The sequence below is a fragment of the Cebus imitator genome, unplaced genomic scaffold (assembly GCF_001604975.1).
Source record: "Cebus imitator isolate Cc_AM_T3 unplaced genomic scaffold, Cebus_imitator-1.0 Scaffold166, whole genome shotgun sequence".
In the NCBI taxonomy this organism is placed as follows: Eukaryota; Metazoa; Chordata; class Mammalia; order Primates; family Cebidae; genus Cebus; species Cebus imitator.
The window spans coordinates 3,334,026-3,346,126 of NW_016107481.1; the positions used below are offsets into that span (position 1 = coordinate 3,334,026).

Below are 12,101 nucleotides of genomic sequence, written 5' to 3' on the forward strand. Positions count from 1 at the left end.
AAAAAAAAAAAAAAAAAAAGACCCTTCTAAGAACTTTGAAGAAAAATCTTTAGTAACTAATCTAAGTAACAGTTTGGGATTCAATTTAACTGTTACTTTGTTACTTGCTTATATTTGTAGAAAGCAACTATTTATTGCGAGCATACTATTTGTCAGATGATTTGGGAAATTAGGACATATAAAACTGCTTTAGAATAATAGAAATATTCATTAATAAAAATGGTTTAAAATTACCATTTAGTTACATGGGTTTTTTTATGTTTAGATGGGAAAATGAGGCTACATTCGTGTGCCAGTAAAAATGAATACAAGTATGCCTTGGTTTGGTTATAGGTATGCTTCTTGGGATGATTTCTATTATTAGAAACTATGACTGTTTCATGCTTTTAAAGTCTGCTAAATATAGATGTTTTTCCAAGTAACTTTTTCATGCGAAGTACTTTTAAAAATTATTAATCTTTACTAAAAACCTGAGTATTTTAGTAGTTCATTAAAGCCCTACTTTTGATTTTCCTTTTGCTGGATTAATAGGCCTACACCAAGACCTGTGTTCTGTATATTCTTGTAGAAAAGAGATAAATTTTCTCCCTAAAGGGTAGACACCTTGCTAAAGTGTTTAATGATTGAATTTTATATTTGAATCCCAAGTTCAGTTTTATGGTAGGTTTCTGCTGTGTTTTAGTTCTTGACTTCACTCCTAATATTTCTTAAAGAATAAAAAAAGTTTTGTTAAAGGAATTGGAATGTTCTAATTACCATCTGTATAATTGGTACTCAGGGCTTAGGTGGGAAATGAAATAAATTACTCTGGTAATTTATTTGGTAAAATGTTACTCTGGTAAAATGTTTTTCTAGATAGACTTTTTATGGTTGCTGGACTGATAAGTTCAAAGGACTAAAGTTATGTTTTGAATCTGAAATCGAAGAGCCAGTGAGAACAGTGTGAATCATAAGATGTAAAGGGATAGGAGATCTCCAACACTACTACTAATATTGAGCAGATCTTATTACCCTGCACACAAAATTATTCCTTTTTCTTTATTTTGTAAACGTGGGTCTCTCTAATAGCACTGAAACATGTTATGCTGCTTTTTACTCCCCTTCCATTAGTTATGTATTTCTTTCCACTTTTAAAGATCTTTTGGAGTTTCCTGTGGATTTAATGTAATAGGTCTGTCTGTCCTTTTGTCCACTTTCTCCTTTCTACTTCCCCTTCTTTGCTTTTAAAACTGGCAGAAAAGAAGAAAACTAATGTTATGTAGAGTTAGAAAGTTATTGCTTGAGGGGTACTTTGCTGTTCTACAACTGCTGAACCCAGTATGTCAGTTTAATGTTCTGTGGTTGTTCTTTCTTAACTGGTTCCTTTTGCTGTTCCTGGAATTACAAAGGATTGCTGTGGTCATTTAACTCTTCATAGCACCTTGATAGTAGCACACAGGAAACTTGCAGTTGCTATAGAAATAAATAAGTTAATCTGAAAACTGCATTATGTCATGTTTTAGTGAGGAGTCAGTTTAGTAGTTTTCTTCTCTGTAAGAAACCTGCTAATAATATGTATCAAAATAATTTAATAAATTATATATATCTAATGAGATTCTTTTAAAAATTTTACATAAAGAAGAATGTTAATAGTCAACAGGGTGAAATATATCATGTTACAACTATTGGATAAATGTAAGGGATTTAAATCTTAGCATCTAATACTATTTTGGTTTCTGTGAAATGATGTACTGTTGCATTGCTGGTGGCAGTGGAAATTTCTATTTTGGTTATTTAGCATTTGCATTAAATGCAAACAAAGTTTATGATTATCTAATAGACTCATTTCTAGCAGTTTATTATTTTTTTGAGAAATAATTTTTAAAAACTAGATGAAAAATGTTCCTTGAGCTTTATTTTAAAAAGAACAAAAAATTTGCTATTTCTAATATTAAACGGTGAGGACTTTCTAGTCAACTGGATTTGGAGTAAGGGAGACTATAGAAGATTACTAAGCTATATAGGAAGGTGCTTGTAAACTTGGTGGTTAAAAAATACATATATGTTTGATTTCACAAGTAAAAGTTAATTTCTAGCTTCCTCAGGATTGCTTCTTGGGTTACTACCCCCTTTTCTGAGGATTTACCTTCCCCTTCATTAGTACAGGTAGTTACAGTGAGAGTCAGGTCAGGCACCTACCTTAAGAGGGGGCTATCACTCCATTTCCAGGGAATTGTAAATTTTCACGGAAAGGTCCCAGGCTTAATCTGGGTGCTCTCATGACCGGAACCATAAACCCAGAAGCTATGGGAGGCCACCTTCAATAAGGTCTGCTAAGAAGCAAACAGCTGGGTGCAGTGGCTTATGTCCGTAATCCCAGTGCTTTGGGAGGCAGAGGCAGAGGCAGGAGGATTGCTCGAGCCCAGGAATTTGAGACCAGCTTGGGCAATGTAGGGAGATCCTGTCTCTACAAAACAAAACAAAAAAATATCAGTCAGGCATGTTGGCACATGCCTGTGGTTCCAGTTACTTGGGACGCTGAGGTGAGAGCATTGCTTGGGCTTGGGAAGTTAAGGCTGCAGTGAGCTGTCACTGTGCCACTATACTTCAGCCTGGATGGTACAGCAAGACCTTGTCTGAGGGGAAGAATAAAAGGAAACCAGCAAAGCAAGAGAAAGAGGATGAGAGACCAAAACAAACAAATAGCGAAAATACAAAAGACAGATCTCCACCCCCCAAAAAAGAATAACAATTGGTAACCTGTATGTCCAAGAGTAGAGTAATAATTAAGTAAATTGTATTCTTTCCATTAGATGTAATACTATGCGGCTGTTGGAAGTTACAATTTTAAAAACTGGCTGTGTGAAAAATGCTTTTGATAGAAGAAATTTTACATAGTATTGATGAAGCATCTTGTAGTGGAGAGAATATGGATTTTGGCACATCTCTAAATCCTAGTCTTGATGTTTTCTAAGGGGCTTTGGGTTAGTTACTTTGTCTGAGCCTCAGTTCTTCTCTATAAATAATATATTCATAAGTTAGTTGTAGAATTAAGCAAAATATATCAAGAGCCTACACAATGCTTGGCTCATAACACAACATTTTAGGTTTTCATTTTTGTTATGTACGTAAAATGTGTGCATTGTGTGAATTTGACTTTATTGAAATAGACGAGAATACTGGAAATGATTATGTGTTAGGGTAGTAAAATTATATTTTAAATTTTGTATGACAATTTTTTTTAGAATAAAAATGTTTAAGGAAGAAATGATTTACTTGTTCTGCTAAAATAATGTAATTAATAATTGTAGGATCCTTAAATTTAGTTGCAATGGGATTTTGTTAGGTTGCATTATTGGATACTGTGTTTTCAGATTTCAGAAGCTGAAGATTAAATAATTGGTGTTCAACCTGTTTAATAAATTGTAAAAGGAAATGCTCTGAATTCAGGGAAAAAGAGGTGTTTACATATCTTCCTTGCTGTTTTTTTTTTTTTAATTTCATAGTACTAGTTGTGTAGGATAGTTAATGCATGTACATGAATATATATGTATTCTATAAAGTAGCTCTAGTATTCACAAACCTCCTCTACCTACTGTTGTCCATTTCTAACCTCTACCTTTACCTTTGAGAGTGGGAATATAAGAAATGAGTAATAAGGGAAGCTGCCTGAGAGCAATTTAAATTATGCCTTCTGCCAAAAAACAGATTAAATTCTTAAAGGTAGAAAGAACACAGAGCAGAGAGATACCATTTTGTGTACTTTGTCTTGTGAAGCACTGTGATCTACTTAGCATACATTGTCCATATGTGCTGCCCACTGAGTCATAATGGTAGTTTTGTTACACGGAATTTTTTATGACTCTCTTTTTTAATGTGTTTTAAATATTTTAGGAGCCACTGGAAGTGGGGAAATGGTCTGTACAATATGTCAAGAAGAGTATTCAGAAGCTCCCAATGAAATGGTTATATGTGACAAGTGTGGCCAAGGTAACATTGATTTCTTTTAATCTTGGGGAAAAGTTGTTACATATTGAATGCCTATGTTGAAGATTAATGGCTAAAAATACTTTACATTGATAATTTGAAATTATTATCCTGCTTATTAATTGTAAATATATTAATGTAGGAAATGATAATACTAAAATGCATTCTTGAAACTGTGTTGAAAGTATTAATGAAATAGAATTTGCTTTATGCTTTTTTTGATATTAAGGATATCATCAGTTGTGTCACACACCTCATATTGATTCCAGTGTGATTGATTCAGATGAAAAATGGCTCTGTCGACAGTGTGTTTTTGCAACAACAACAAAGGTATATTTTAAGTGTTTTGGGCTAAAGCCCTGATGGAATTTGTAAGATATTATCAACGTAATGATTGTGTACACTGGAAGTTTGTTTGAATGAAATGAGCAATGAATGCTAGGTGGAAAGTGTTTATTTGACTAATGATACTTAATTGATTTTTTAAACAATGCTTTCACTTATTTGGTGATAGTAATATGAGAATTAGTGTAGTAATTTGAAAGAAGGAAAGAAAAATGGAGATTATTATTAATCAGACAGTTTGTGATAAGGTAAAAGTTTGGAATGGAAACTTCTCCAGAAGTGTCAGAGTCATTTTTAAAGTATAGAATTGTGTTTAAAAGTTTAGCCTTCACTCTTTCACATTTTTTTTTTCTTCTAATGTAGAGGGGTGGTGCGCTTAAAAAAGGACCAAATGCCAAAGCATTGCAAGTCATGAAGCAGACATTACCCTATAGTGTGGCAGACCTTGAGTGGGATGCAGGTCATAAAACCAATGTCCAGCAGTGTTACTGCTATTGTGGAGGCCCTGGAGAGTAAGTAAATAGAATTATGTAATTCCCCTTAAGTAACTTTTATTTGCTTGCCTTAGCTATTTTTCTTGATTATGGTGTGTGAGTGATGGTGAATTGCAACTGCATGAACACATCAGTGAAGAAAACCAGGGGGAAAATCTATTATTTTCGTTAAAAAATAACTCTCAACTAGTTTTTGATCATATCCACACATTAAAAAATCTTATAAATCTTATATCCTGGAAACTTAAAGTGAATTATAAATATTGTCATAAAGTTAGCTATTTGAAGGAAAACATTTAATGCAGGGGCCCAGTATCAGTAGTTTCATTGGTTGTCATATTTAATGTGATTGACCGGTTAGAAACTGTTATATTTAGTTATAATTTGAATGGGAGAGTAAGAGACAAGTTTTTTTTTTTTTAAATGTAAAAGCAACATGGAACTTTTTCACAGATTAGTGATTTCTTCTACATATTTTCATTTCTTTCTTTTTTAAAGTGATAGGGCACAGAATGTAGTGCAGTAACATGATCATAACTCACTACAGCATTTAATTTCTGGGATCAAATGATCCTCCTGCCTCAGCCTCCGAAGTAGCTAGGAGCGCAGACACGTGCCACCACACTTGGCTAATTTTAGAAAGTGTTTTTTTGTAGAGACAGGTTTTTGCTATGTTGCCCAGGCTGTTCTAAAACTCCTGGCCTCAAGCAATCCTCCTACCTCAGCCTCCCAAAGTGGGATGGGATTACAGGCCTGAGCCACCATACCTGGCCTGGAGTAGCACTCTAATTTTTTTCCAGAACTTTTTCTTTGCATGTGCAACTTGGCCAGCTGTTTGGTGCAAGAGGCCTAGCTTTTGGGATATCTTGGCTTTTGACATACCTTCCTAATGTTTGATTTTTGTAACTCTGAACACTTAGAGGACATTGTGAATTTTTTCTTTTTTTTTTAAGAGAAAGGTTCTTGCTCTGTTACCTAGGCTGGAGTGCAGTGGCGTGGTCATAGCTCATGGCAGCATTGAACTGGGCTCAAGCAATCCTCTCATCTCAGCCTCCTGAGGAGGTAGGACCACAGGCATGTACCACCACACCCAGCTTGTTTTTAAATTTTTTTGTGGAAATGGAATCTCTCTATTTGTCCATATTGGTCTCCAACTCCTGGCCTCAGGTAATTCTCCCGCCTTGGCCTCCCAAAGTGCTGGAATTACAAGCATGAGTCACTGTGCCTGGCCTCCACTGTAAGATTATTAATTAGCCTAATTTCAATATTGTTGTGTCTCAGGGAATAGGAAGCTTGAGGAGAGGAAGAGGGATGGAGAATGGCTGATTGGTAGTAGTCAGGAGACATACAACATTCAGTGATTAAGTTTGCCATCTTACATGGGCATGGTTTGTGGTGGCCCAAAATGATTATTGTAGTAACATCAAAGACCACCGATCACTATGAAAGGTGTAATATTAATAATAATCAAAAAGTTCAAAATATGGGAATTTCCAAAATGTGACACAGACATAGGTAAGCACATGTACCTGGAAAAATGGTGCTGATAGACTTAATCGAGGTAGACCCCTACTTGGAAATGGTGACTTTTATTATTTTCAAATAAAGATAATCGTATCAAAACTACACATACTAGCCAGGTGTGGTGGTGTGTACCTGTATTTCCAGATACTTGGGAGCCGAAGTAGGAGGGTCACTTGATCCTTTGAGCCCTGAAGTCCAGTCTGATCTCAATGTAGCCCTATCTCTTAAAACAAACAAACCCAAAATCCATGTACTAACTGAAAAGAGAGGATAATCTTTCTTAGATAAAGATTCAATTTTAGCATTTTTAGCTTTCTCAAGCAGATCTATAGACCATATATGAAATATAGCTAAATCGGTCAAAAGCCTTTATACCTGGTAGTCTTAGATTAGATTTATGATGTTAAGCAAGTTTATTAAATTGTTATATTGTTTTTATTATAGTTGACAGGAATAATAGAAACACAGTAAAGCTATAAAATGGAATGTTTATAACCTGAAAGCTGTCTAAGGCCATTTGATATTTGGGACAAGCAAGAGTACCCCTGAATCTGACCTCTCCTGGGGTTTAGAGAGTTGATGTGAACAAAAGCCCAGAGGCTGGGCATGGTGGCTCACACATGTAATCCTACTACTTTGGAAGGCTGAGGCCAGAGGATCACCTGAGCCCAGGAATTGGAAACCAGCCTGGGCAACATAGAGGGACCCCAGTTCTGCTTAAAAAATGTATATATACTAACTGAGCTTGGTGGTGCATGCCTGTGGTCCTGCCTACTTGGGAGGCTGAGGTGGGAGGGTTGCTTGATCTTGGGAGGTTGAGGCTGCATGAGCCATGGTGCACTCTAGCCTGGACAACATAGCAATACCCTGCCTCTTAAACAAAATAAAACAAAAAAAAAACCACTTAGGCTTGTGTTTTAATAGAGCTCATTTAACTAGTGTAGGAGCCAGGCATTTTTGACTAAAGGTAGTAGTTGTATCTTTCAAGAGCTTATAAAATTTCATGAATCAAAGAGAGAAGAGAGATGAAATAGCTGATATTATAAGCCTTTTTGGGAAAGGAAATATTTACATTAAGTAAAGTAGAAGTGTGATACTTTAATTAGAACAGTATTGTGGATTATGCCACTTTGTTGTTGTTTTTAAGAAATGAACCTTTCCTTAAAACAAATTTTAATGTTAACTTTTCTCTTTTTTTTAATAGCTGGTATTTAAAGATGCTACAGTGCTGCAAATGTAAGCAGTGGTTTCATGAGGCTTGTGTGCAATGCCTTCAAAAGCCAATGCTGTTTGGAGACAGGTGAGAAGGGCATTTGAACTTTACTGGCTGATTTTTGTCTTTTTAATTGTGGTTATGTTTGTGACTTCAGATTTCTAAAGATAGTTTCAACAATGATTGGTAAAAGGGTTGTCTCAGAGGGAAAATAATTGAATGATATACTTAATATATACATAATTGATATGAATTTTAATGATAATGTAACGTATATACCTAATTGAGTGATATACTTAAAATATACATAATTTTTGTGCTTTTGGATTTTATTCCAGAAGGCTTTTAGGTATTGTCAGTAATTCCATTTGCTCCTGTTGACCCACAGTACTGTGATGTATTCTCATTGAGGTTCCTTTAAAGAACCTCAGAGGGCTGTTATTGCAGAGAAAAGACCACAGGCCTTGTTAAAGACACAACGTATATCTTAGAAATAAAGAATTTCTAAAAGCAGACTCAATGTACTTTCTATATTAGAAGAATGCAGAGTAGTGCAGTGAACTCCAGGAACAGAAAGCTGGACCACTAAATTAGACATCTGAAAACCTGGGTTTAAATCTTGGCTTATGCCACTTAATTTTCTTTCTGACCTTAGGGAATTCCACTTGTCTCTTTGGGCTTGTTTTATCAGGTTATTTTAAACATTGAATTAAATGATGTATATGGGGGCAGCCATCATAGTTGCTGGCACACAAAAGCTATTAGTAAGCTATGAGTACATGTGAGTCTGTCTATAAACTTTGAAGGTCTCCAGTGGTTTAAAAAAAAAGATCTTTCTCTTCACATATGAACTATTTCATTATTTGTTGTTATTGGAAAAGAACTTTCCTCAATCACAGATAGCGGTAAAATTTAAATTATATTTCATTTTGATTATCAGTCTTTATATCAGCTGTAGGATATTCACTTGGTGAATATTAGCTATAATTTTTAAATAGTTTATCCCTGATTACTGAGCATAAAACTTTTTCTTTTTTTTTCTCAGATTTTATACGTTTATATGCTCTGTCTGCAGTTCTGGACCAGAATACCTCAAACGTCTACCATTACAGTGGTAATGTGGACCTTTCTGTTAGAAAAAAAAAAAGAAAAAAAAAGCCATATTTTTAAACCTATAAGTTGAAACTTCCTATATGCATTTTGTTGGCTTAAGTAAAAATGGGTTATTTATGTTTGGCTTTATTTCTTTTATTTATCCTCATGCCTGATACCATCTTCACTAAGTAATATCCACTTTTATTGCTAAAGTAATAAGGCTGTTCAATGTTGAATGGCATAAATGTAACTTTCACACATCCTTTAGACCTTCACAATTTTTACTCATATTTCCAGTTCTTTTGAACCTTCAGAAGAGCATTCAGTAGAAAAGAGATAGGTATAACAAATATGCTAATTTCTGCTTCAGTATAATTCTTGTGTGTTGGAAGTCTTATTAATTTTAGAGGTTTACTAAAAAAATGCTTACAGTAAGTACTTACAAATCTTTGTTTTAGTTTACATATTTTAGGAATAGATAGGATATAACCCATGAATCAGATAGTTTGGTTAAGTATGGTATATTCTGTAGCTTGTATCCAGTAGTGAAAACACAAAAATCTTGATTCTAAGTTATATCTTTTTAAAGCCATATCCTCTTTAATGCATTTTAGGAAGTAATTCATATATCTTCTAGTTTATGGTTGCTATTTCAGGATAAGTGAATGTTTAGTCACTATTTTCTAGTTATTTTCATATGTAGTGATTTATAGTATTGTAAATATGACTATCCACCTATATATTTTATTTTACATTTTAATTATTGTTTTATTAAGAAACTGTGATTTCTTAACCATAACCAAAAACATTGTTTTTGTGTATTTGATTATTTTTGGATTCCAGGGTAGACATAGCACACCTATGCCTTTACAACCTAAGTGTTATTCATAAGAAGAAATACTTTGACTCTGAACTTGAGCTTATGACATACATTAATGAAAACTGGGATAGATTGCACCCTGGAGAGGTAGGTGGTCTGAGAACTACAGTGGCTACTTGATGTCTTTTTTGTTTTGTTTTATTTTTAAAAAACAACTTAGACACATGTATAAATCAGACAACTAAAGTAGAATTTTATTTTTAGTTCTGGGGACAAATAAGTTAGATATGGATATCAGAACCAGCCTTCTCATCCTCCTGTTTGTTTGTTGCCTATTGTCTATGGGAATTTGTAGAAGGAAGTATATTATTTGATTCTTCCGTTTTCTGAAGTGAAATTCATTGTAAAGATAGAAGGGAGGGAGAAATCTTTAGTATTGGATATCTTACTCATAGTTTAACGTCCTTTTCTTCTAAGTTTTCGATAAACTTAGAGATATAACCAGCATTCTTCCTTCCTCTCTTGTTGGTACTCCTTTATATATCTCTGACTTGTAGGAATGGTGGGATCTAATAATATTGTTAGAAAAATGAGTTGTAGAATGAAGCTGCCTGAGTAGAAGATTATCCCCTCTCATTCTGACATCTTATTTTGCTTCTCATTTATGAAATGTAACTACCTATCCTGGTTTACAAAGAGTCTTTTTTTAAAGGAATATAAAATTGATGTGTGCTCATTGAAGAAAATTCTGAAACTATCAAATAGCAGAAACAGAAAAGTAACTAGAATAAGCTTAAATAGTTAGGGACCTTATTTTTAGCATTTATTTAGAATTACTAAAATACATATTTTAACTACTTTAGGTTAAAACAAAAAAATTTGTTTTATAATATGTGGAATTTGATAAATACATCTTAGTCATGCATTTTTTTTTTTAGGTAAAAACTTTGCAAACTGATTTGAAGTTTAGGAAGAATTTCTTGATTTGTAGGTTTGAGACATGAAGGACATCCTATTTCATATAAAATAGGATATTCAGGGGCTTTTTGGGGGGTTATGGGATATCAGGGAGAACATAATGCATAATTTAGTTGGTAGTTTTAAATTAAATCTAGGATATTATTAAAATTCAATTTATATGTTTTGAATGTTAGATATTGGATTATCATACAAATTTTTGTTAAGTTTTCTGTTAAGTACTTTTTTTTTAGATGAAGTTTGAGAGAAAGTGAGTGATGTGTACATTTGATAACTTTTTTTTTTTTTGAGATAGAGTCTGTCTTTGTTGCCCATACCAGAGTGCAGTCGCATGATCTCAGCTCACCGCAACTTTCACCTCCCCAGGCTAAAGCCATTCTTCTGCTTCAGCCTCCTGTGTAGCTGGGATTATTATAGGCACCTGCCACCATGCCCGGCTACTTTTTGTATTTTTAGTAGAGATGGGGTTTCGCCATGTTGGCCAGGCCGGTCTTGAACTCCTGACCTTAAGTGATCCCCCCACCTTGGACTCCCAAAGTGCTGGGATTACAGGCGTGAGCCACCGTGCCTGGCCACATTTGGTAAATTTGAATAAACTGATTAGTAGTCAAAAAGTAAGGCATAAGGGATTAGTAGTGACCATAGTGCTTTTTATAATCATCTTAATATTTAATGCTACATTTGTTTAAAAATTCTAGCTGTTCTTTTAGCACTTCATATGAAGATACATATGTATACCTGTTAGTACATTGTATCCATTACATGATGAAATTCTGCAGTAGTTACTTGATATAGATATTGAGTGTATGTATAATATAAAAACTCAAGTTGTGTTTATTTCAAATGCAGTCATTTTTAATTAAAATTTAAATTTTAGTGTTTAGATTTTATTTGAGAGGCTGGAATATAAGAAAATGAAAATTGCATTTAGTATATTTTTCAAGAAAAGAGTTCAGTTTATGAATTTCAGGTGTCTCAGCTCCAAATGAACTTCTGAAACATACTAGAAAAAATTCGCTTCAGCAGTAATATATATTTTTATTTCTGTAGCCTATGAGGTAATATCTTAGAAAAAAAGAAAAAGTTTTACTTTCCACATTTTGAGCCATCAAATTTATTAATAGAAGAAACTAATAATTTCTTATTGTTCTTTCTCTGAATGAAAATATTTATACTTCTTAGATTAGACATCTCATTCCAGACTGTGGTTATTGACACATTGAAGTTAAGGTTTCTAATTTTCTGTATTTAATATTTTTAAACTGTAATTATAATTGGATTTTAGGGTGAGTTTTTAATAATGAAGAGATGATAACATTTATGCTGGTCTATAATGTTTATTCAGTGTTTTTCATTTAGTTTCAAATGTTTGTGATCAATACAAAGAACGTAATTAATGGGTCATTCCAAATTATTTGAATAGAAAATTTTTGAAAAACTGAAAATGAATTGCAAATTGAATTTTGTCACTAATCCAAATTTAAGTTAACAAAAGTTTCCTTTTGTTTATATTCTTGTTCCAAATCTTATAAAATGCCATTAATTATTTTCAAAACAGGGGAAGTAGTATATGGTAAATATAATGTTTATATTTTATGATTGAGTACCCTGGAGTACTTGAGTAATTTTGAACATCAGTTCTTCATCTTTTTTTTTTTTTTTTTTT

The 12,101-nt window shown here is 33.4% G+C and overlaps 1 protein-coding gene across 7 annotated transcripts in view; it reads left to right on the forward strand.

Annotated features, from left to right (window-relative positions):
* The window catches only part of MTF2 (metal response element binding transcription factor 2), a 60,147-nt gene that overhangs the window by 34,395 nt on the left and 13,651 nt on the right, over positions 1-12,101 (forward strand). For all 7 annotated transcript variants that reach the window (XM_017544176.2, XM_017544175.2, XM_017544174.2 and 4 more), the window contains 6 exons: positions 3,874-3,969; positions 4,196-4,296; positions 4,675-4,823; positions 7,534-7,629; positions 8,588-8,656; positions 9,481-9,604. In XM_017544176.2, the coding sequence (XP_017399665.1) occupies positions 3,894-3,969; positions 4,196-4,296; positions 4,675-4,823; positions 7,534-7,629; positions 8,588-8,656; positions 9,481-9,604 (615 nt within the window). In that variant the 5' untranslated portion in view covers positions 3,874-3,893. The remainder of the gene's footprint in view (positions 1-3,873; positions 3,970-4,195; positions 4,297-4,674; positions 4,824-7,533; positions 7,630-8,587; positions 8,657-9,480; positions 9,605-12,101) is intronic.